Source organism: Phaenicophaeus curvirostris, chromosome 9 (genome assembly GCF_032191515.1).
Source record: "Phaenicophaeus curvirostris isolate KB17595 chromosome 9, BPBGC_Pcur_1.0, whole genome shotgun sequence".
In the NCBI taxonomy this organism is placed as follows: Eukaryota; Metazoa; Chordata; class Aves; order Cuculiformes; family Cuculidae; genus Phaenicophaeus; species Phaenicophaeus curvirostris.
Window position 1 is genome coordinate 29,501,370 of NC_091400.1, and position 24,497 is coordinate 29,525,866.

Sequence of the window (24,497 nt, forward strand, 5' to 3'; positions counted from 1 at the left end):
GACTGAAATTAGAAGAGGTTTTCACATTAGACTCAGTGGAAGTAAAGTCTGGCTTGAAGTACTCTTGGACACGTATACGCTCAGATGCATTAACCACTCACGCGTGTCTCCGATCCACCTGCCCCAGTACTGCAAAAGTGATGTTACATCTGAAAAATCATAGAATCATAGAATCATAGAATAACCAGGTTGGAAGAGACCCACCGGATCATCGAGTCCAACCATTCCTATCAAACACTAAACGATGCCACTTAGCATCTCATCCACCCGTGCCTTAAACCCCTCCAGGGAAGGTGAATCAACCACCTCCCTGGGCAGCCTGTGCCACTGCCCAATGACCCTTTCTGTGAAAAATTTCTTCCTAATGTCCAGCCTAAACCTCCCCTGGTGGAGCTTGAGGCCATTCCCTCTTGTCCTGTCCCCTGTCACTTAGGAGAAGAGGCCAGCACCCTTCTCTCTACAACCTCCTTTCAGGTAGTTGTAGAGAGCAATGAGGTCTCCCCTCAGCCTCCTCTTCTCCAGGCTAAACAACCCCAGCTCTCTCAGCCGTTCCTCATAAGACCTGCTCTCCAGCCCCCTCACCAGCTTCAGCAAGTGTCCCTCACACAGGCAGGGAAAGGGCTTTTTAACTGTTATATTTCAGAACCATTGCTGATGTCAATGAAAATCCTCACTCTTTTCCACCACCTTGAAACTAATGGTACATACTAAAGCGTCTTTGGTGGTCCCCAAGTGGCGAGGAAGCACGTGGGTTACTCAACCTAAATACACTTAGAAAGCACTGTTACATCTGCACTCCTGCAACCAGGCAGCATCACGATGCACCACCACAGCCAAAGAAAACCCTCAACAACACCAGTCAGACCAAGTGGAGCTCACTCCAAGACCATCTGTCTCTTCAATAATCCATTACACACTTCAGTGTCCGCTCCACAGCGACAGACCTGTGCCACCTTGAGAGGAGCCAGTAGGAAGGTAGGTGACAGCCTGGGCAAAGCAACTGATTACAGAGGGAAAGCAGGAGAATAACAAAAGATTTTAAAAGGAATTCGCATTTTCCACCCCATACCTGTTTCTAGTGGGTTTGGACCTAAGTGCTACCCTAGTTAAAATAGGCAGCATTGCAAAGCATTTTCCAGGTGGGAAAAAAAATTACTGAAGATTTGTAAATCACAGATGATTCGGCACAAAAAGGTGAGCTGACCTGGAGGAGGGCTGCTAGCTTTCAAGAGAGGGAAGGAGAAGTGGTGGGTCCATCATGCAGCTGTCAGGAGAGGAAGCTATGTTGGGTGGAGAAACTCATTTATGAAAACCAACACACAATTTTGACTGACGGGGCTTCTTCCATGCTATGTGATGTTTGGATTAAGAAGATTTATCTCTTCAGTGAGATTTAGTTCCTTTTCTGTCTTCATTCACTATGTCCTGTGGCATTTCATTCATTTCTACTGAGAAATGTCTCCCAGGAAGGGAGAACCTGTCTCACAAACATGAGCTACGTTCAGTTTGTTGTGACTTTTGGTGAAAACTGTCAGAAAAAGGACCATTATCCAGAGTTTTCTGATGTTAAATATGTTCTCCTTCAAATTGCAGAATTATTATTGTGATCAATGTTGATGCAGTGCTTTCTTTCTGGGAACACCTGTTTTTTGACAGGTCCTTTCTCAGGAGTGTGTGCTGACAGGAATGGCTTAACCTATCCTCCAAAAAAAGGTGGGTACAGCTAGGAATGCTTTTTGTTTCTTCTTAAAATGAGAAGTGTAGCCCCATCCTCACACCTGATTGGGATTTCCAGGCATGCTGCATGATGTAATGAATGTTAACAAGATTTCTTCAGCTGGCAGTGAAAACCCATCCCTCTGAGGTTGCAGGGTGTGGCCCTTTGCAAGCTGCCGTGATGAACCAATGCTCCCTGCCATGGCCTTTGTAGATGAAGGTATCGCTCCAGCCCTGGCATGACTGGCTTCATTACTCCACCAGGTCATTTCCATCATGAGGTAGGTGGCTTTAGTGCATTTGTGCCTTAATTCACTCTCACATGCTAATCCTTTCCTGGTCGTTAACTGCAATACAAAACAGATAGTAGCTTTTCCTGATAACACCTCTGACATGAACCCACTTATTTCAGCCATGATTCCTGTCCTCATTGTTCTCTGTGTCTCAGAATTTAATACTGGAAGGGTTGAAATATTGTGTTGCAGTCTGTGCCTTGTTTTTTTCTCCACTTCTTCCTCGTTTGCTGTGTGAATTGGCTTGGGAGATGTCTACAGACAGCAATAAAGACTTTTCGACACTTCCAGACAAATTCCTGTTACTACAGCAAAACGCTGGCAATAGCTCATGGAAAGCTGTCTGGAAGTCTCATTTTCATGTCTGAGAATGGCCACAAACTTTTGTATCATTTCCACAGGCTTTTGTGCAGCCAACTTCACTGCAAACATGTGAAAGCAGACGTTAGGCAAAGTAATTAGAAGCTGTGAACACTTTATGAATGTCTTTGTAGGTGCTGTGTTGTGCCCTTTGACTGTTTCATTTAGTCAGTCTATGAAACGCCTCCACCTTCCAGTGCTTCCTAGAATAATTGAAGTTCTTGTTACTGAAATGTTTTAAAATCTATGTTTATGGACATTCTTTCGCACCATTTTTTTTTTGTTAACTTGTGCAGATTTTTGTTGGAATTAGTGTATTCAGCACAGTCCCATGTTCAGACTCTTGATAATGATAAGCTGCACAAAGAAATGTAAACCAAGATGATGCAAATATTTAAAAGGAAGTCACTACCACTTGCTTTACCTGAGTTTGGGACAAAGTACCTTTTATTTCTCATCTGAGGATGTTTTTCTACGTCTGTGGTTTTTTCTGACTGACTTTCTTATTATAATGATTTCACTTAAATACTCTTGATAGGCAGTGAAAGTCCAGATTGTTGCCACCACTACTGAAATACTAGATCTTTCTATCATCATTGAACATGCAGCCAACTAAACATCACCTCAAAAGTCATGAACTCCCATCCCATACTGCTATTCCAGAAACTGTCTACTGTCTATTCCCTAAGAAAGCTTCAGGAAGACTGAAAAACTGTACTGTCCAAGGTGATCACTTTAATACATACTTCTCTGGCTGAATTCTCAGGCAGTAAACATGTCCATCCTCATTTTTGTAGTCCGTGACATTGCATTAGAAACAGATAGGAATGGCTAATACATGCTTGCTGCAGACAAATGGAGTTCTTCATGAGACATATACTAGAAATAAATTTAAATTGGTTCTCTGAGGATACCTTACTATTAAAACTGAGGAGCTGACATCTTTGAGAGAGTGTTTTTCTAGTTCTCTGCCACTGCAGAACAGGGCTGTATAAAATGTAGTTGAACTGGCTCAAAGAAATGTCAAGTAAACAGATGCAGATGTTACAAACAAAATCAAAACATTGCAATGATCTTAATTATGAAAATAAACGTAGGGTCTGCTAAAAAATATGTACTATTCCAAAATAAATTATAGAGTACAGTATAAACCAGTCTTAGATGCAAATACAAAGGACTCTGTAATATAGAAACCTTGTTTGAAATTACTATCTTAGATAATTTAGATACTTCATTTACAATTGCATACTGGTTTTAGGCATTTCCAAAAACTCATGAAGCTCTCAGCTGTTTCACAAGATAATCTGCTTCATAATGTCTCTGTAACATTCATAGCCCATATGTTTGTTGACATATAGTCTCTCTGGCTATCAAACTTGCATCCTTTTGGGGGTTAAACACAGGATTGTGATGGGCATAATAAATTTCAATTCCTATTTTCCACTTAAAACATAACATAATAATCATATAAAGCTCTAAAATCTTAATTGATGATGAATTTTTCCATGAGCAAAGGCAGCTAAAGGAACACAGTGTTTTCCATCAGCATCCCCCAGGGCAGTAGCATCACCATTTTTTTTCCAAGGACATTTCAGTCCAGGCAGTTTTCTGCTCTATGTGTAATAGAACAGGAGATGGCAGCAACTGATGTGATGTAAAGGAAACTCGTGACTTTTTAGGGTTTTTAACCAGCATCCAGAATTTTCTCCAGGAACTCCTGATGTCTTTGACCTGCTAACCCCAGCCATCTAGAAATCAGCACAAATTGCTTCTTTGTTATTGCTCTGTGTTTCATTGCTTCAGTCTCCCTGACAAATATGTAGGGAAGTTTATTTGTAGAAAGGCTCAGAAAACAACGTGGTTATAAAAAAATCCAAACCTCTATGCCTTTTCCAGCTATACGTGAAAGTCTTCTGTCTGGTTACTTGACATTCAGTTCATTTACTTGCTAAGGTTCATCACAAAAGATAATGAAACTAAAGAATTTCTGTCCAGCTTAGCAGATTCTTGTTTGCTTGCTTTTTACTCCTTGGCTTGGGTTATGGTATTCCTAGGGAAATAGTCATCTCCTCCTCTGCATTGGAATGCTGTTCTCACGGAGCTTTCTGGTGAGATCTTTTCTGCTGGTGATGTGGAGCTCTTGCAGGGTATCTCCGCTTTTGCTTTCAGGAGAAATGGAAGTAAAAATGAATTGCTGGGCTCAGCTATGACTGTACTTCTGGTGCAACGATTTTGAAGTATGACCAGAGGTAGCGTAGGTTCCCCTTGCAGGTGCTTTAGCAGTGGTGCTAGGTGGTTTGTTTCAAGTGTCTAAACAGACAACAAAATTATAACCACAGGGTATAAGAGTTGTTTAGATGGCATCATTGATATTCCTGCATCACAATAATATCTTGATGCTGTACTTGGTTTTAAAATGATCCTTTGGAGCAGGTTGGATATCTGCAGGCACTGGCTGCTGGATATCAATTCTCTCCCTCCAGGTGGCTAATGCAGCTCTCCAGACCTTGTCAATAGTGGCTTTTTGATGCCCAGCCTAAAATAGGTTTATTCTCCTAAAGGAAAGAAGTCCACATCACAAGACACTATCTCACAAAATGGTAATTTGACAGCTTTATTGGCAGACCTTGCTGTGAAGCCAAGGAATTGCCAAAGCATGGATGTTGGAATTGCCATGCCAACTCCTGGAAGTCATCCCTTCGGTTCACTGTTGAGCATGCTGGCAGCAAGGTCCAGCAGCTGCTGCATCAGCCTCTGCTGAGTGGTCTGTCAGACAGGCACTGTGCTTACGAAATTTATGAAAAATTAATGCTAAAAGCAGAACAAAATATTCAAAATAGAATTTTCTTTTTTTTTTTTTTGTACCATACAAAGAGGCTGTATGATAATGGGATACATAAAATTCAGTGTTGTCCCCGGTATCATTGAATGCTATCTAAAATAGTTCTACATTTTTACCTCTGCTGTGATTGCTTATTTTTAACATTTTCCCCTGAAACATTGCTTAGTGAAAACCTCAGTCAAATCAAGCCAAAGCTGAAATACTAAAAATATCGAAGCAGTTACACATAAAATATCTGTTAGGAATCAATTGCATGCAATTTCCTGGAAGTTTAATTTTGTTTGTGCAGTTTTGAAGGACCTGACTGTGTTTTTAGCAACATCTTCTGTTAGTTGGATGGAACAATTTCTGCACAGACCTGATGGTGACCTTGCAGAAAACACACGTCTGCCTTTCAACACTGCTGTATTCATCTCAGACTCCAGACAATCTTCTGACATGCAGAAATTTATGCACGTATATTTTAGCAATAAAAAAAGAAAATCAGCATTAGGAATGGAAGACTCAATTATATTTTGCTGTTATATTTAACAAGCAATATGCAATATAAATTAGTTACAATGTGTGTAAACACAATTTAATAAATACAAGTAGAAAGATACTTACAGCCTCTAGTATGTAGAGTTTATAGCCTTGTGCAATGTAATTATGTTTATATGAGTATGAGTATAATAAACTATAGAAAGTCACACAGCGATGACTGATAACAGTTTATATAATTCTAATGATATACAGCACCACAGCTGAAATGCTGAACACAACCCTGCAATTTGTGTAACATAGACATGTGTGGGAGTGGTTTGGGTTTTGTTTGGTTTAGTTTGTGGGTACTTTTGAAGTGAAGGACTGGAAGGCAAAGAAGAAAAGATGCTCCACGACTGGTACTGTTGCAATCTGCTACTTAAACAGGCTTTTTTTCCTCCGTTTTACATGCACGTGAACTGCATGAACCCAATGATTCCTTTAACTTTCCTATTTGCTCCTTTTTGACCCTTGCACAGGAGCGAAGCTGTGAGTGGAGTACTCCTGAGCACTGCTGCGCAGCTCAGAGCTCTGTACCTTGCTTTCTTCTGCAGCTTTTTAAGCTGCCCACAGGGTATGAGACATTCAGAGTTAAGAGCAGAACTGATTCTTTGCTGACCTTAGCCAGTCAAGCAGCCTCAAATATTGAAGACAGACCTGAGTAAAGGCCTGGTAACTCAGTTTTTAAATCCTGTAGGGATTTCAGCCCTTTTTTTTTTTTTTTTTTGGCTGCAAGACTTGGCTCTTTCTGAGAAGAGGACTGTGTGCAGTTGATGCCCTGGGAGCCTCAAGCACAGGATGGATTTTTGACATCTATTGTAAAGCTTGACATTTCTCTCTGTTTCCTATGTTGTTTCCCAGCCCGTGACCTAAATTCTGATCAGAAGATATTAAGCCTGGATTTTAACTTAAGATCCAACTACACCCACAGGAAAAATTAAAGCACAGTGTTGTTTTTCGATTGAAGGTAAGCAAGCAATGAAATTACACTCGATTCTTTCTTTAAACTGCTGCCAGAAATAGGAAATTTTGAGCAACATTTTGTTGTTCTTCATTGCTCTTTCTCTTCTAAAACTGGTCTCACACCTGCACCATATTTAGACACAGCACAGTCCCCTTTTGGATTCATGGTTTGTTATGTTGTAATCAAATGTCATCTAACCTTAATTTCTTACTCATTCCTGCTTGCTTTCAGTCCTGTTTCCTGCCAAACTAGCATTTGCCAGCTCTTACTGGAATTTCTTCACCATGAAGTCTGTGGGATTTTGTGTGCAATGTTGCAATTGTGGTGGCAGAGGAAGCTTTGGGAAAGGAATACAGTGAAGCCCTAACTTCTTGCTTAAGCACAAATCCTAAGTTGCTCATTGCTATGAAAGAGTGAAAAGAGAGAGTCAAAACAGAGACTGTACATACATCTGCTGCTGCTTTGTGGCTACCTGGGGGGGTCCTGACGCTCCTTCTGTAAGTAGTGAAAGTATAATTTCTTAGAATTAAAACAAAAAAAATGAAAATAAAATTCCCAAATTTGCAGGTATTGATTCTAAACAAAAACACATGATCCTTGAATAATCCCTTCTCCTTTGATTACAGATCCTTTGTTTCACCCTGGCCAGTTCTTTCACCTGTCAATGATACACCTGCAGCTTTAAATCTTGTGTCCTTGTTGAGGAATGAGATGCTTAAACTGTAGCACACCTTTACTTTTTCAGGGAACATTTTGTTGATAATGGACAGGGCACTTTATATTGGGTTTAGCTCTGTGAAATTTTAGCTAATACCATAAAAGAGTTAATTGATTTCTGCAGGGTACAATCTTGAGTTTATCCTGTATCAGGATTTTCTCCTGACACTGCTCATAGACCAGGTGATAATCTTGTATCTGAAGGCAAACATAGAGAATACATTTTAGTGATCCCATGGAGCAGTTTCCCAGGCAACTATAACATCTTCATCCACAGCAGGGTGCAGGGCTTGCCTGGCCAGCTTCTCTTCATGCTAGAGAGCCTGCGATCAGCAAACGCACCTTGTCATGCTTTGTGGAGGTTAAAAAAGCAAACATGGCTTGGATGAGCTTTGGAAATTTCCTCTTGACTGTAAGGTCATTTACAGATCTGGTATTGTCCAGAATAAAGAGTATTTGAGGGCTCATGTTGGAAAGATACATAACCTGGTCACAACTTGGATGGACGATAGCTTCTGTAAACACAGTTAAAGACACTGCTCAGCACGCAGTGATGGGCAGGCAAACCAGGAACTACCCCTTTCTCATACAAGAGACAAAACCCCCACATGACTCAAATTAGGCAGTGAAGAATCAAGAGACCACTTTATGCAGGGGGAAAAAAAAACCCCATCATAAATACATTTTGTTCTTGTACTGCACTCATTCTTGTGGAAAATGGTACTGACCTCAAAAGGATAGCAGAGAACATGAAGTCTGCCTGAACACAGTGTGCTCTTCTTCAAATCTATCCCCAGCCCCTACTTATGCTGTGACACCCCAAATGCATCAGCAGGTTTTTGGGAGGGGCTGATGGTTAGGAAACAGCCTAATTGGGAAATTCAAAGTTATCAGGCTATGTGTTTCCTATTTCTGACATTTGGAACAGAAATAGCCAGTTTACAGCTTGTGAACTACAGGGATTGTAAAGCAGTTTGATGTGGCTTAAGAACACCGTGTGTAATTTGGCACTGAAAAATCACACGTTGACTCCGAGATGCACACCAAGAAACTACAGTAGGGCTGAACTGTGAATCGTTCCAGGGAAATGGGAAATCTTGGGGTTGCACTTCTTGGTCACATCTTTGATGTGCAGTTATCAGTGTCCAAGCTAGCTTGGTATGCCTGCAGTATAGATATGCCCTAAGGCCACAAGCTTCAACACTTTCAAAGAGCACATGTTAAAAGACTCTGCCTTTGTAGCAAAGGCCTGCAATGAGTTGAGTTAGAGTATTTTTAGCTCCTGTCCTCTTGGCTTAGATGACGCTGACATTATGAAATTTGGCAAGGCAGAGAACTGTAGGGTTATTTGAGTTTCAAGGGATCTCTTATATGTAATGTAGTCCTGTTGGTCCTACTGCACTAAAGAGACTGGGAACTGCACGAGCTTCGCTTTCTTAGATGCTCATTCATAATTTGTTGTACTAGTCTGGAGCGTCTCAGATCTCTTGAAGTAATGACAAAGGACAGGCTCACGATGGGTGCTGGAGCCCTGTGCAGAGATCCCTGAGCTAGCAGAGATGATGCTCACTGCAGCACCAGGAAAAGCATCACCCGGGGCAGAGTCCCTACACCCACAAAACCTGCTGAGATGCTTCGGGTCCCACAACACTGCTGGTTATTTAGCATTGAGGACCAGGCGAGGGCTGCATGTGGTACTTCCATGGAGTGTTAATTCAGATGTGCTCCTTGCAGCTGCACAGTTGAGTTCTTCAGCTCCCAATTAGAATCATAGAATCACCAGGTTGGAAGGGACCCACCGGATCATCGAGTCCAAACATTCCTATCAAACACTAAACCATGCCCCTCAGCACCTTGTCCACCCGTCCCTTAAACACCTCCAGGGAAGGGGACTCAACCACCTCCCTGGGCAGCCTGTTCCAGTGCCCAATAACCCTTTCTGTGAAAAATTTTTTCCTAATGTTCAATCTAAACCTCCCCTGGCGGAGCTTGAGGCCATTCCCTCTTGTCCTGTCCCCTGTCTCTTGGGAGAAGAGGCCAGCTCCCTCCTCTCCACAACTTCCTTGTAAAAGAGGCCCTCAGCCTCTTTGAAAACTGTATCCTGTTTGCCTTCACTCCTCATGGCTGGGACTCGCCTGATCTTTATTGAAAAGTGCAATATTGAAGGCTATCATGTAATTTTTTCAGTGTATTTGTGTGATGGGAATTGGGTTTAAAAACATAAACCTTTCCTGCTCAAAGGAAAGAACTAGATGTCAGCAGGCAGGCTCTTTGGAAGGAAAAAAATGTTACAAGATTTTTTGTGGACTACATGTTTGCTTCTGGCAGTCAATATAGTGTCAAGCTGAATGGAGAGCTGGTCCTTTTCATGTACTGTGCCTTCAGCACTTTTCCTGTGAGACTGGAGCAATGGAAATTGAGCAGTAAGTAGCTAGAGAATAGCCACTGTCCTGTCTGCAGAGAACAATCCCGATCCTCAGTATTTGTGGCCCGTCCTGTTTTCCAGAGAACGAGGTTAATTTAGCTTATCTAATGTTGGATTTTGTGTTTATTCATACTAATTTGTACTCTTGATTAAGAAGTAGCAGTTGATTACCTCCAAAGTTAGCGGCTACGGGGATCTGTACAAATTGGAAAAAAGTGTGAAGACCCTGGTGTTAAAAGAGAACTTCAGAAGGTGGAGACAGGGAAAGAGATGAGATTTGCAGATTAGGTATCAATGCAAGTAATGGGAGAATAAGGGAGGCAGATACAGCTTCCTGAGGAATTATATTGTGCTGAAACATAATTGGGTATGGAGGAATGCTTGCACAGAGCAAGAAAATTTCAGTCAGCTGCAACCGGTTTTCGGTGAGAAAAACAGAAGTTCTTCTTTCTTTTGGCCTTTGATATTTTTGGACGAAGCCTTTCATAAGAAGAGGAGAACATGAGGAGAAATCAAGCTGCTCAGTAGTTTATGTTCAGATAAAAGGCATGTCACCTTGTGCACCAAATTTTATGACAGCAACATCACCTGTCTCCTACTTGAGGACCTTTATAACCAATGATACTCACAAAGTAATGATCCGGGGGGGTGTTTTGCAAGGTATTGAAGCCGCTTTCCATCACTCATGGAGTACCAAAGGCAGGAGCAATACCTGATGCCTGGTACCACCTCTGTGTCTCTCTGTCTCCAACTGCCTGTGGAGTAAGGTAGACTTGTAATTTTATTTTATCTTCCTACCAGCAAATTTGAAAGAATGGGTATATTCACAATGTGAAGCTAGCACTAGGGTTCAGTGCCTATTTGTTTTCTGTTTTCTAGGTCGTTACAGGGAAGACCCTTCCTATCTAAAGGCTTTCAGAAAAAAAGGGTTGCTCCTTTAAAGAAGCTGCAAAATCTGTGTTTATTTAAGTGGCACAGATGAGTGGAAAGAAAACAGCAGTGAGTTAAAAGAGCATGGAGAACAGATGGAAAACACTGCATTTTGGAGAAAAAAGGTGTGGCCTCTCACCTCCTACAAATGATGACGAGTGTTCCGCTTGTAGCCACTGATTTCCTAAAGGTACTTTAGGTCTTGTGTCACAAATTTAAGCTGGCATCTTACCCTTCTTCAGAAATGCCAAGAGCTAATCTGTGGAAGAGCTTTCTCCCTCACAAATGTTGTCTGTTCAGAAGGGAATGAGCTACTCCTGACTTGTGATCTGGATATTTTCTTATAATCCTGTGCAAGCGAGAGGTAACTTTGCTTCTCTCCTGGCTGATCAGATCAGGACTGTTTATAGATGAAACAGAACTGTTGACAGATGTTGTGCATCCACCTGACCTGTTTTCCACCCTGAAGGTCACTCCAGATTGCATAAATTCCTGCTCAGGTATGAGCAATTCATCCCTTCTTGTCCAAGTCTGTAGATGGTGAGTGTCTGGATGAGTATTTGGCATCCTGTGTCCCTCACTGACTTTGCAGTTACTGCAGGTCCGCAGGTCTGTGTCCCACTTCTTGCCTCCACACTGTAATTGTTTCATGGGGTTGGCTGTGCTGCCATGACTAACTGTTGCCCTATGTCGCTCCCTTTTTTCCATTCCCAAATGACATGCTGCTGGTTGGTATGACATCTCAAGGACGTAGAGAGCACAAAAAACAGTTTTGTTCTGAGATTCTGTGGATGAAAATATGCAAACTTGCTTCAGACAGAATAAATTGTTGCCATCTTAGCATAATAAAAAAACAAAACCCTGATACATTTTCCTTGTCTTTCTTAGCCTTATCCACCAGAGAACCCTGAGGTACGGTACAATAACATATATGAAAAATTATGCCCTTCAAAGGCGTGCAATTCTTTCTCCCTATTCCCTACTATTTATACTATCTATGTTAGCTTTCCTTGACTCCTTTAAAGTTTGACCCTTTTAAAGTTTGATCTCTTCTTCTTAAGTCACATCAGACTTTCCTACATCCTTTTCTCCTTGCTCTCCTAAAAAAAAATTTACCTTTTCTTGTCTATCTAGGCTCTTTTTCTTGCTTCTACTTCAACAACTATTCAGACTTTCTCAGATCATCGATATCTTTGTTGCATCTGAACAGAAATTGGGTTTCAGCTTTGACAGGTGTCTTTTTAGCTCAGCACTGACATCTTTTCTTAGGCAGCAACTTCCTGTAGGATCTATTTGAGACATTTCTGAATGCATAAATTATGTTGGCATGCACAAATAAGGATAGCAAAATGTTAATTACCATCACTTTTCAGTTGCTGAGTCTATCCTTAATAGATTGAGCAAGTTTTCTCTGCTCTGCTTTTTTTTTTTTTCCTCTCTGGATAATTTATTACTCTTACTATTATTATTATTATTGCTATTATTATGGTTATTATTATTACTTTAACATTTAGTGGCACATAAAGAATACCAAGAGCTTCTTTTTCTTGTTGTACTTCATGCAGATTGTTTTCCTGAAGGCGTGCTAAGGAGTCTGACAAAAATGCAAGATCATCTACAAGTTGGAAATATTTTCTGTCATGTTTAAATGTGCTTTTGCCAAAAGCATTTTTCTTATCGTTTCCCATAGAAAGTAGCAGGAACGTGATAGCGTCAGCAGAAGTCATGTGGACATTTATGCACTTGGCAGAGGGCTTGACAGACTCAGGTTTGACATCACTGCACAACTTGACGCAATCAGCACTCTGCTCTGTGCTGAGGAGTGGGACTGACAGACCCAGGCACGAAAGCTCGTGCTGTCTCTGCCCACGTTGTCTCTGTATACGTTGACTGTAACCAGGAAAGAGAATATATATATATAATTATAGGTGATGATTTAGACTTTAAGATCCTGAGGGTGGTGACTATGACACAGCTGACAATTCCTGTCTGAAGTAGGATCAAAAACGTGACTTTAAAGCTAATTTCCATTTCTGGCATGGAGAATCAGCCTGCAGCTTTATCCCTTTTGCTGTGACAGTGACGTGCACAGCTCTGATGATGCAGTTCTTTGAAATTAGGTGGCAACCCAGACTCTGAGGTTCATATTATCTGTAGGTCCACAAATCTTACACCTTGTTCATTTCATAGTCTAACACTACTTACTTGCTGCACACCTTCTAGCTGCTGAGTACTGCAGGAGTAGCAATGCTGCTTCTTGCTTTAATGCCTTTTTGATTTTCTTACCTGATTTTCTTACCTTGATTTTCCACCCTGTTTAAGGCACGGGTGGACGAGGTGCTAAGGGGCATGGTTTAGTTTTTGATAGGAATGGTTGGACTCGATGATCTGGTGGGTCTCTTCCAACCTGGTTATTCTGTGATTCTGTGATTCTTTTTCTCCTCCTATATCAAACCTGGGCATCAGAAGGTGCATTGCTGGAGTCTAACGCAGGCTTAGAGGGGAATGATGTCTGAGTGGAATTGCATCGAAAATTAGATCTTAGAAAGGAGCTGAGCATCCTTTAAGAGAGGGCTGCAGTGCATGGCTCAGTGTAGGAGCTATCCCTGTCTGCAATAAGCTCAAGCAGCTCATCACTCACAGGATTTTGGTCTGCAGGCAGCAGCATTAGCAACCAAATGACATTCAATAAATGTCTCTGTGCTTCCAGAGAACTTCTGAAGCTGAAACAGGAATGTAGAACTGTTTATCCAAAGCAGCCAACACAGGCCTCAATAGACTCAGAAGATATGCACCTGACCTTTGCTGAGACTATCACATCCTCCACAGAGAGCCCGTCTGTGCAAATACCTTTGCAGCACAGAAGCACAGTAAATAACACAGAGGGCATGCTCCAGCCCATGGACTTAGGAGCCACATGCTCCTAGCGTGGTCAGAGATAGTCACTGCGTGGAAAGATATCTGAGGGCAGGAATCAGGCAGGAGCTATGGTTCAACCCAGCTGCACCATTTGTCCTTACAGCCCCTGACCCCTGTCAGCCAGGGACAGAGTCTTTCTGGATCATAACCAAGTGTAAGGGGATTAGAAAAAATTACAGCAGGCAAATGCACAGAAATAGTCAAGTGTGCATCTGTAGCAGTTTTTTAGCTTTTCTGTGTCTGTTGATGAGATCTGCTCAGTGGTGCAAGCAAAGGCTTTGGTTGTACCTCACTACCTTTGCTGGTATTGAGAACATGGCAATAACGACAGAAAGAATAAACCCGCTTTCTGCCTCTGTCTTTGTGTCTTGCTGGGCTTTTCTATTATCACTGAGTCAGGAAAAGGTTTATAGGCTGTGAGCATGATTAATTTCCGTTTTGCACCCTGCCGTGATCTCAAAGCAAACCATCCTGGCTTTTTGGTTTCTTGGTGTTCTTGCAAGAAAAACATTGAGCTCAGAGCAAAATATCCAGGCAGCTGTCTCCAAAAAAAGCCATGCTGGAAGGGAACAATGAGATTTAGCACCTTGCCTTTATCCAGACTACTAACATGCTATGATTTTACAATGTTTGGGGTTACATCAATGGACCATGCAGACAGTCTTTTGTGTATGCTTTAATTTTTATTATTTTGATCACTTAGCAAAGGCACACAATACCAGTTTAAACATTTCAGATTTACTGCTGTGATCGGGGAGGGCAATATCATGTTCTTAATCCCTGGTGAGATTATTCCAATGACTGATTATTGTCATTGTGAAAAATTTTACTCTTGTGTCCAAACGGAATCTCCCCAGGAGTATGTTGTACCCATTACCCCTTATCTTTTCCTTGTGACTTCTTGTAGAAAGGGAGTCTCCATCTTCTGTGTAGCCATCCTTTAAGTACTGGAACATGGTGATAAGGTCTTCTCTGAATCATTTTTTTTCTCAAGGCTGAACAGACCCTGTTCTCTCAGCCTTTCCTCATGTGGCAAGCTTTCCAGTCCTGGATGATCATCTTCGTGGCTCTTCTCTGGACCCTCTCCAGTCTGTCCTCACCCTTTTTGTATCATGGGGACCAAAACTGAACACAGCATTCCAGGTGTGGCCTGATTCCTTTTCTTCCCTGTATGTCTTTACCAAAGAGCCTGTAGCCATCCATTGTGACCCTTCAGTCATGTGAGTTGTCCCACTATGTTTCAGTTATTACTACGATGTCCTAACTTTCTGACTGGGTGCAGAACTCTTGTTTGTTCCTGAGGCTGTGTGAGGTGGTCAGTCTTATGGTTCTCATCTTGGAAGGCAGCTGAGGAACATTTGCTATTGTTCTGGTTGGCCTGGCTTATGCCCCAGATGGATGCAACTGCATGAGCATTGCCACTTTGATTCCTGTCCTCCAAGTCCTTCAGTTTAAAGCCCATCTCACCGAGCTGGCCAGCCTGCTGCCAAATATCTCCTTGCCTCTTCTAAACAGGTGGATCCCATCCTTCCTTAACAGACTACAGCCATTTAAGAATGTCCCATTTGTCATAGAAGCCAAAACCATCACAACAGCAGTGGTCACATAGCTGGAAGTTGATGCGTACTATACATCTGTTTATGCCTGCACCCTTTCCTCTAGCTGTTAGAATGGAAGAAAAGATAACTAGGGCACCAATACTTTTTCCTTGCACCCCTAGAGCTTTGTAGTCTTCCTTGATTGTGCCTAGGTTCCAGCTTGTGGTGTCATTTGTGTCCACATGAAAGAGCAGTGACAGATAGTAGCTTATACTATTGATAAGTTGGGGCACCTTCTTAGCAACATCTCAGACTTTAGCTCACAGAAAGCATCATGCTTCTCATGACTCCCTGTCCGGCCAGCAGATGAGTGCTTCAGTGCCCCTTGATAGAGTCACCTACTGCAAGAACTTGTCATTTCATTATGCAATATCCACTGTGTGCTGCTGGTAGTTTCTCCTTGCAAGCCTCACCCATGAATGTCTATAGCTGTTAGTGCCATATACCTGGATTTGATTCTAATGCTGGAGGATGGAGATTGAAGCAGAATCCTGCTTTTGTAGTCAGCTGGCTCCAAGATGCTTTATTCTTTGTGATATCTGCCACAGAAACGTGGTTCTGAAAACACTTCTCTGACTCCATCTCTGCCCCTCCAGCCATTTAACTGTTTCCTGCACCTCGTCCACCTAATTCAACAGATCATCAACCTCTGCCCCTCCAGGAGGAGGATCTGGGGACTCATTGCAACCTACTCTCTGTCTAGAGTCTCCTTCCTTGCCAGTTCCTTCTGGGTGGAAGTATTAGATATCTCAGAGGCTTTCGCTGTTGAAACACAGGTTTTAATTCTGAGGTGAGCGCCCACCATTATGACAGAGAGGACTTCCCTGGGCTGTGGGCCTACAAACAGGGGGCCTGAGCTGTGCTGAAGTGCTACACAACTGAACATGAGCCAGTAGTGGCCCAGGTGGCCAAGAAGGCCAATGGCATCTTGGCTTGTATCAGAAATGGTGTGACCAGCAGGTCCAGGAAGGTTATCCTCCCTCTGGACTCGGCACTGGTGAGACCGCTCCTCGAATCCTGTGTTCATTTCTGGGCCCCTCACCACAAGAAGGATGTTGAGGCTCTGGAGCGAGTCCAGAGAAGAGCAACAAAGCTGGTGAAGGGGCTGGAGAACAAGCCTTATGAGGAACAGCTGAGAGAGCTGGGGGTGTTTAGCCTGGAGAAGAGGAGGCTGAGGGGAGACCTCATTGCTCTCTACAACTACCTGAAAGGAGGTTGTGGAGAGGAGGGTGCTGGTCTCTTCTCCCAACTGATGGGGGACAGGACAAGAGAGAATGGTCTCAAGCTCCGCCAGGGGAGGTTTAGGCTGGACATTAGGAAAAAATTCTTCACAGAAGGGGTCATTGGGAACTGGAACAGGCTGCCCAGGGAGGTGGTTGATTCACCTTCCCTGGAGGGGTTTAAGGCGCAGGTGGATGAGGTGCTAAGTGGCATGGTTTAGTGTTTGATAGGAATGGTTGGACTCGATGATCCGGTGGGTCTCTTCCAACCTGGTTATTCTATGAGTCTATGACAAACTGCTGCAAATTTTGTTGGCTTTGTATGGAAGTGGAAGACAGTACTACTAATTTATTGTCACATATGCAGATTTTATGGACGCTTGGATTTTTTATTATGGTTCTTAATGATTTATATGACCTGTGATACCTGCCAGTGAACCTTAGCTGGGAGCAAGGCTTCAGACTGGGTGCTCTCCAGACAGAGTAGAAGATGGAAATGTCAATTGCCACTTGTTCTGTTAAACCTGATTCATTCAAACCTGAAGTGGGAATATCTTGAAAGTATCTAAATCTCCATATACACGTTACGCATGCAAATCACAGCTGTGGTGTGTTAAATTGCATCCTGAATACGTAGAAAAAATAAAGTAAGACAAGTGGAAAGCAAACGTGAGAGCTTGAATTTTCATTCTCTTCACATAATACCACTTCTGTGTGTCTCAGAGGTGGACAAACCCCTTGATCTCAGTTCTGGGCTGGTGATGTCGCTATAAACTCATACATGCCTAACTGCAATCTGCATCTGCCTTTGGTGAAAGTAGTTTGTGGTTGTTCAGCTGTTCAAAGCCTTTGAAAACATGGAATCTCTTCTTGGATTTTGTGGGGAGAAATGCCAGACGTTACTTGCCCTTCTCTTCTTAGAGTCAGGTTCTAAGGACTGCTATTCTGTCCTGATTTCTCTGGCTTTTAAGCAGAATTAATAACTGAAAGCATCTTCTTGCTGAAGAATTTTGCTAAAAAATATCTAATTGTTAGCTTTTATAATATGAGCAGGAATGCAAACCCTCAAATTAACTATTAATTTTTTCCAAGTGTTCAGACCAGATACTATTGATATTGTAAAGCATTTGGGAGATTCGCTGCCATGTAAGCCTTTTTTCCTTTCCTACCTGCTGGGTGAAACATCCTTGATGAGTGCATTTGATCAGCCTTTTGTCCTTTCTTAGAAAGTCTCACAAGAGCTGTTTTCCCATGTTGTTCAAAATTTCTGTAGTCTGGTCCCAGCTCCACAAAGCTTCCTCCTGTCCAGGCCCATGTGGCTATCTTCTTGGGGTCCCCTGGGAGTTCCTTGGTGGCTTTGCTTGGTTCTCCTCTCGCCACCTGTTCACACTGAAAGTGTCTATAGAGAGTCTCTGGGCATTTCTCGCGTTCAAAGCTTGTGACCTAGAAATGTGGCCAAATCTACTCTTTTAGAGGGATATGATAAAGGTAAGCACAGGCAATACTGACCAGGCACAACAGGAGGTCACCAGGGACTCTAAGAACTCCTGGTTTAAAAGCCAAATGTCAATATTGTACCAAACACTACCTAGAGATTCTAAGGCACAAACTCCAACACTGAACCCAGAAATGCTGAACTGTAATCACAAGCCTATTTTTTGTCCTTCGTCTTCCACAAATATTATTGTGTGAAGGTTAATTTTGTATTAAAATGGAGCTAAACTAAACGCAGATACAATGAAAGCTGACGCTAAACTATGCTTAAGCAGAATCCTACCCAACGTGCTTTTCATTTTAGCAGAAACACGGGTTAATCCTCTTATCGGTTGGACTTGGAGGTCCTGTACAAGTTGGAATGGGATGTTCAATTCAAACGAAAGGATTTTCTCTCTGAATAAGAGGACACATACTGAATATGCAAATACTCAAATGTTCTCCTGATGGTTTTTATAAATGGATTGCTTACTGCGGTGTTTAAACGAGGCTAATTTCATCTTATATTTCTAGAGCCTTTTTGCTCCTGAGGAATCCTGAAGTACTTTTCCAGCAATTAGAAACACGTACTTTTTGAAAGTAAGTTAAGATTCATCAGATTGCAGCAACCTCTGACTTTATCACTATGGGCATGTACAGTGATGATGAAAAAAATATTCAACCACAATCAAATCAAATTATGAATTTTTATATAAAATGTTCTAAAGGCACTTACATGCCACTGTATTTCTTCTGGCCTTAGCAGTAGGCATTACTACTTTCTACCTTCCAGAATTAAGTACATCTATATCAGGAGACTGAATGTTCCAGTTAAAGTTGCCATAATTTATAATAGCTCAATTCTTCTGAAAGAATCACACAGAGTTCCCTCCTGGAGCCCTTGTATGTTGATTTTTCGGTGCAAACTGAAGGAAATAAAACATTTGATGCTGCCGAGTCACTGGTGTGCATGTCTAACACTGGATGACTGTCAAGAAAAGATCCTTAGTGTTTTCATTCTAAGGAAAATAAAACCCCAATTTAATGTTTTTCAGCATTCCTTCACCTGTGCAGGCTAAAATTGAGAGACTTTGTGGAACTCTAAATGCTTTTGCAGTATTCTTTATAAAAAACTCCACAGATCCCCTAAAATGTTGCATAATTAAATTAAATGTTGCATGATTAGATTCGTTGCTGCAACAAATTATGATCCTGGACATTAAACATTTGCTACATGGATAGAGATTAACAGAATTTATTAATCCTACAGAAGATCATACTGAATAATCTTAGCATAGTCTAAAATATGCCTGCTTGCAAGAGAAGTTAATGTCCAAAGAACTTAAGTTCTAAGAAAAACTTAAAAATTGTGTGCATTAAAATCTAAACATCTAAAAAAAGTGGGGAGAGAGAAGAAATAGAGAAAGGTCTGTATATTGTTACATATTTTTCTCTGTGTCGTAGCTACTCTAAGTATAATGAGATTCTTTAAGGAACTTCTACTTACAGAACACTTCTACTGTTTTTCCCTTGCAGCCAGGCTTTACAATGCCTTAATATCATAGAATCATAGAATAACCAGGTTGGAAGAGACCCACCGGATCATTGAGTCCAACCATTCCTATCAAACACTAAACCATGCCCCTCAGCACCTCGTCCTCCCGTGCCTTAAACACCTCCAGGGAAGGTGAATCAACCACCTCCTTGGGCAGCCTGTTCCAGTGCCCAATGACCCTTTTGGTGAAGAATTTTTTCCTAATGTCCAGCCTAAACCTCCCCTGGCGGAGCTTGAGGCCATTCCCTCTTGTCCTGTCCCCTGTCACTTGGGAGAAGAGGCCAGCACCCTCCTCTCTACAACCTCCTTTCAGGTAGTTGTAGAGAGCAATGAGGTCTCCCCTCAGCCTCCTCTTCTCCAGGCTAAACACCCCCAGCTCTCTCAGCCGCTCCTCGTAAGACCTGCTCTCCAGCCCCTTCACCAGCTTTGTTGCTCTTCTCTGGACTCGCTCCAGAGCCTCAACATCCTTCTTGTGGTGAGGGGCCCAGAACTGAACACAGGATTCAAGGAGCGGTCTCACCAGTGCCGAGTACAGGGGGAGAATAACCTCCCTGGACCTGCTGGCCACGCTGTTTCTGGTACAAGCCAAGATGCCATTGGCCTTCTTGGCCACCTGGGCCACTGCTGGCTCATGTTCAGTCAGCTGTCAACCAACACCCCCAGGTCCCTCTCCTCCAGGCAGCTTTCTAGACAGACTTCTCCTAGTCTGTAGCACTGCATAGGGTTGTTATGATATGTTGAAAGCGGTAAAACATTCCTGAAGTGTATTTTTGAAAACTTTGGACCTTTCACCGTATTTGCTGTGATGGTACAGACTTAACAGTAAAACCCACTTGAGAGATATTTTAATGGAGCACTTTAAATGAAATGAATTGGTAGTTTCATAATGGCAGATGAATGCATGTTCTTGCCATTTTCCCATTTAACAAGAAGAAAAGGCCAAACAAGGACCAATTAGTCATAATAAAATCAGCTTTGATGACATTTTCACACCTGAACTCTGGTATTAAATGGTCATATAAGAAAGAACTGAAAGGATATGTGAGGAATGTGGTAATATAACTGCACGTACATACATATACACTCCTGAGTAAATAATGATCAGGTAAAGACACTGCAGAACACTTTGTATATAGATAAAATATATATCATATACATATATATGTTTATGTGTAGGCATGCAGTTTTGCTTGATTTGGGTTCAAATTTTAACTGATCTCATTTTTTCTTTGAAGTCTATGCAGGTTAAACTTTGCTTTCATTCTCTGGATCTCAATGACACTTACGTGCTCCTGTTACCCAGTTGTTCCTTCCATGGTAAGTAATTCTTCCTGCTTACTTGAAGATCAGATGCTTAATTTCTTTTAAATAGCTTTTTATTTAGTGTTTCTTTGTTTGCTTATTTCTTTGGTTTTGTTCTTTATAAAATAAAATAAATTTCTTGTATTCAAGGTATTAGTTAAATATTTTCCTGGAGTACAGCTCAATTGTTGCTTTAGTTATTAATAAAATAGTCAAGCCTCTATAATAATCATGTAAGAAATCTATTTCATATTTAGTGCTGAAGCTGAAATATTGTATAGAGAAAAGAAAAGCATCAATCACCTCTCCATTTCATCTAAATACCTTGTCAATATCAAACAGGTACAAGAAGAAATATATATATACTAATTTCAATTATTACTAGCTAGTTTTATAATCCTGTAACATTATTTGTCACTTTTAGGGTGTAGGTAAAGGAAAAAATCTTATGTAAAGGTATTGAAAATTATTGCATAGGATCAGTAATATGAATTTCATTGAACTACGAAAGAAAGTAGAACAGCCTCCAAAATCAAAGTGAACAGATTACTTAGATAATGCTGACATCCTTTCAGTTTTGATCTTGAACAGGTTACCGTGACAGATTGCTGGTCAAACCATACATATGCCATTTAAGACTTTCCCAATGTGGGATGAGATATTTTATTCCTACTCATGTTCCATTTTCCTGCTTGGATAAATTTTTCTTTAGACTCCCTGGGTTTTTTTAATGCTCTAAAATCAGTTCTAGGAGCCATAGTTCAGATTTCTTTGTTTCCTCTGATGTGTTTTGCATCATTATCTTTTCATTGAGGTGATCTGTCGCTAGCAGAACTGGTGGCTATTCATGCAGCTGTTTATTTTACAGATGTGCAGTTCCCATTAACCTTAATCTATCCATCACCTGGTTCCTCTGTATGTGTCACTTCTGTAAATGCAGATTCATCTTTCATTTCTGATCACTGATAGTTTTTATTAATCGTGATCTGACTAGCCACATTTCTTAATGATATGATAGGTAAAATGAGTTTAATTATTTCATTTAAATTAATATCTTGCATGTGAAATTCAGAGTAATTTATTCAGTAGTGTAAGTCCCTGTGTTGGTTGTGAGATGGCAGCTAAAAATTCAATGGGGAATTTCTCTGTGCCTGTGTTTCTTGCAGAAAGTATTTCATCTTGTTAGGGAGAAACTTCAGTCCAGGGGAAAAATCCCAGTCAGTGGCAAAAGAAGCTGTGTGGTTAGTGAGCCACATGCCTGCTCAGCTGCCTCAGACTCAGTACACACTCTTGCTTGCAGGAAGAATCATTAACCTATTTTTTATAGGCACAGAGCAGAAAAAATGTTAAGTACAAAACAGTATTAATAAAAGTAATAGCACACTGAATTAAAACTTATCTTAGTGAAGTGAATGACAATTTTAACATCAGTTCCAGTGAAGGCAGGTGTTAACCCCATGGCTTTGCAAGCCACCATTTTCCAAGCAGGAATACGATACAGAAAACTCTAGAAATGATGGCAGAGTATTTCTTTTAGATAGATAATAAACAAGCTGTTAAGTCATGACAGGATGAAAGGTGCACGTAGCAGCTACAGACATGCCACGTAATGTTTCATTGTAAATTCAATGTTAAGTTAAAGGCAATTTGAATTTTTTAAGATTTTTTATATATTTTACATTTTCATACTGTAAAGTGCAAGGAAGATGGACATGTATATAAACCTATGTAAACTTTAATCCAGACATTTTAAAATTCCCATTACTTTTTTTCATTATTAAAGTTAGTCATAACTACTACCATAACTAGTAATAATTACTAGACAACTTCCTCCCCCAAATTTCTGCTTTACAGGTATTTCCGTTTTCTCTTATCTATTATTTAGACTACATGATTTCACACAAATGATATGAAGATGCTGTTTCATTGTTGCTGAAAAAAAATCTCATTTTAAAGCAATAAACATGCATGCTACTCTAGGGAAACTGTGTTACATGTCACAACTGGTCAACATCATGGAAAACAATTCATTTCATACTGTAAGTGTAATTGTAACAGTATCAGTATTTTATACAAGAAATACCGCAGTTTTCTATAAAACTACCAAAAAATCTGCTTTTGAATGTGACGAATCCTTAGCAACTAACAGTTCATCCTTTTCATTCTAAGCATAAATTGTTTTTGTGTTTCTGCTTTGCTTTTTATACTGGACAAGTCCTGGCAAATACACAAATCCATAATTTTACCTTTTCTTGTCTCTTTCTTTTGTTATCTGCAGAGCAGCAATCCTTTTTATTTGAATTGCCAGCTGTATGGAAAATCTGATTACTGCCTCGTCCTGCTGAACAACTGCTTAGCCAAAGTGGGCAGGAACGAAGAACTGGCTTTTTTAAAGCCTTACCTGGAGATGCCTTTCAATAAAAGGTCCTTTCGCAATGGTGTTGGGTCAGGAATTAAAAAAACTTCCTTTCGAAGAGCAAAGTCATAAACAAATGTCCAAAACCACGCTCCCGATTTTAACATCTGATGTTTAACTTTGTGCTTAAAATCATTTTAATGCTTTTCTATGATAAAAGCAACAGAGACAAATGTACCCGTGTCTTCATCATGTAAACAGATGTTTATTTCAAAGAGCACAAGCCAAGTGGAGCAGATGGGATTGCTCAGAAAGGGCTTTGTTTCCAAAGTTACAGTATCATAAAGTTTTGTATTGAAATGAATGTTTTCATTTGGTTAATTCCCCTTCTTTGTACAGCTGCAGATTTAATCAGCCTTCTCTTGATTAATATAAAAATAGTCCTGTGCTTTGAATTGATGTGTTCATGCAGCCTGTCAGGAGGACTGACATCCCTCCTCTCTGCTGCAGAGACAAACCCACCAACAGGGCCAGGCATGACTGTACTTTCCTGTTCCAAATCACATTTACTTGAAGACAACTTCTCTGTCAATATTAATACAGATTTAAAGTAAATTTAATTTCAAATTTCCAAAGACATGAAGAGCCACTGTGAAAGACAGAATCAGGCCCTATTTTTAACTTCTAGTTTCTTTTTAATGTAGTTATTTAATATTACCTTAGCAGAAATAATCTCTTGAGATGTGTCATCTTATTTCTGGAAAAGTCTTAGGAAATCACTCTAAGGCAGGGTATCAATGCAGCTCCATTTGCCTCAATTAGTTGATTCGTGTAGACAACACACACCTGATGAAATGTGCCAAACACTGTTTCTGCTCATCTGCTACAGCTGTGGCACAGTAATTAACAATGAGGGGTTTTAAAATTCCCTGGGAAAAAAAAAAAAGTAATTTGGTCTGAAAATATGTAAATGTGGTGTGTTGGAAAGGTCATCTGCTGAGTTACATATGTAGTGAATTTTACCTTGTGGCTGTCTCCTCCAAATGCCTTGTAACAAGCTGTGATGTTGGCTTGAAAATGTTGCAAAGTGTCCGTGAAATGCATTTCAAACTCAAAGCTAAGCTTATAATAAATCAGTATATGGATGCTTTCTAATATTTTGCTGTTAAATATCGTAACCCAGGAAATCATTATTAAACCTAGGATAAGGCTGATTGGCATCATCTCCTCCGTGATGCCCATTCATTTATTTGGCACCTCTGAGCCGATGGAGAAGAGTGACTTGAACACGGAGCTGTGCCAGTG

The 24,497-nt window shown here is 40.9% G+C and overlaps 1 protein-coding gene across 1 annotated transcript; it reads left to right on the forward strand.

The window, feature by feature from the left end:
- The first annotated feature begins 11,143 nt into the window (after positions 1-11,143).
- NPS (neuropeptide S) lies at positions 11,144-24,281 on the forward strand. Its single transcript, XM_069863965.1, has 4 exons — positions 11,144-11,269; positions 12,460-12,610; positions 20,770-20,851; positions 23,115-24,281. Exons 2-4 carry the CDS (start codon positions 12,495-12,497, stop codon positions 23,322-23,324), a joined length of 408 nt encoding a protein of 135 aa, XP_069720066.1. The 5' UTR covers positions 11,144-11,269; positions 12,460-12,494; the 3' UTR covers positions 23,325-24,281.
- Positions 24,282-24,497: the final 216 nt, after the last annotated feature.

Excerpts from the sequence above, each read along its gene's own strand:
- NPS (XM_069863965.1), top strand. The coding sequence starts at position 12,495 with ATGTGGACATTTATGCACTTGGCAGAGGGCTTGACAGACTCAGGTTTG. Across the intron at positions 12,611-20,769 it reads AGTGGGACTGACAGACCCAG|TCTATGCAGGTTAAACTTTG; the intron begins GCACGAAAGCTC and ends TTTTCTTTGAAG. Across the intron at positions 20,852-23,114 it reads ACCCAGTTGTTCCTTCCATG|AGCAGCAATCCTTTTTATTT; the intron begins GTAAGTAATTCT and ends TGTTATCTGCAG.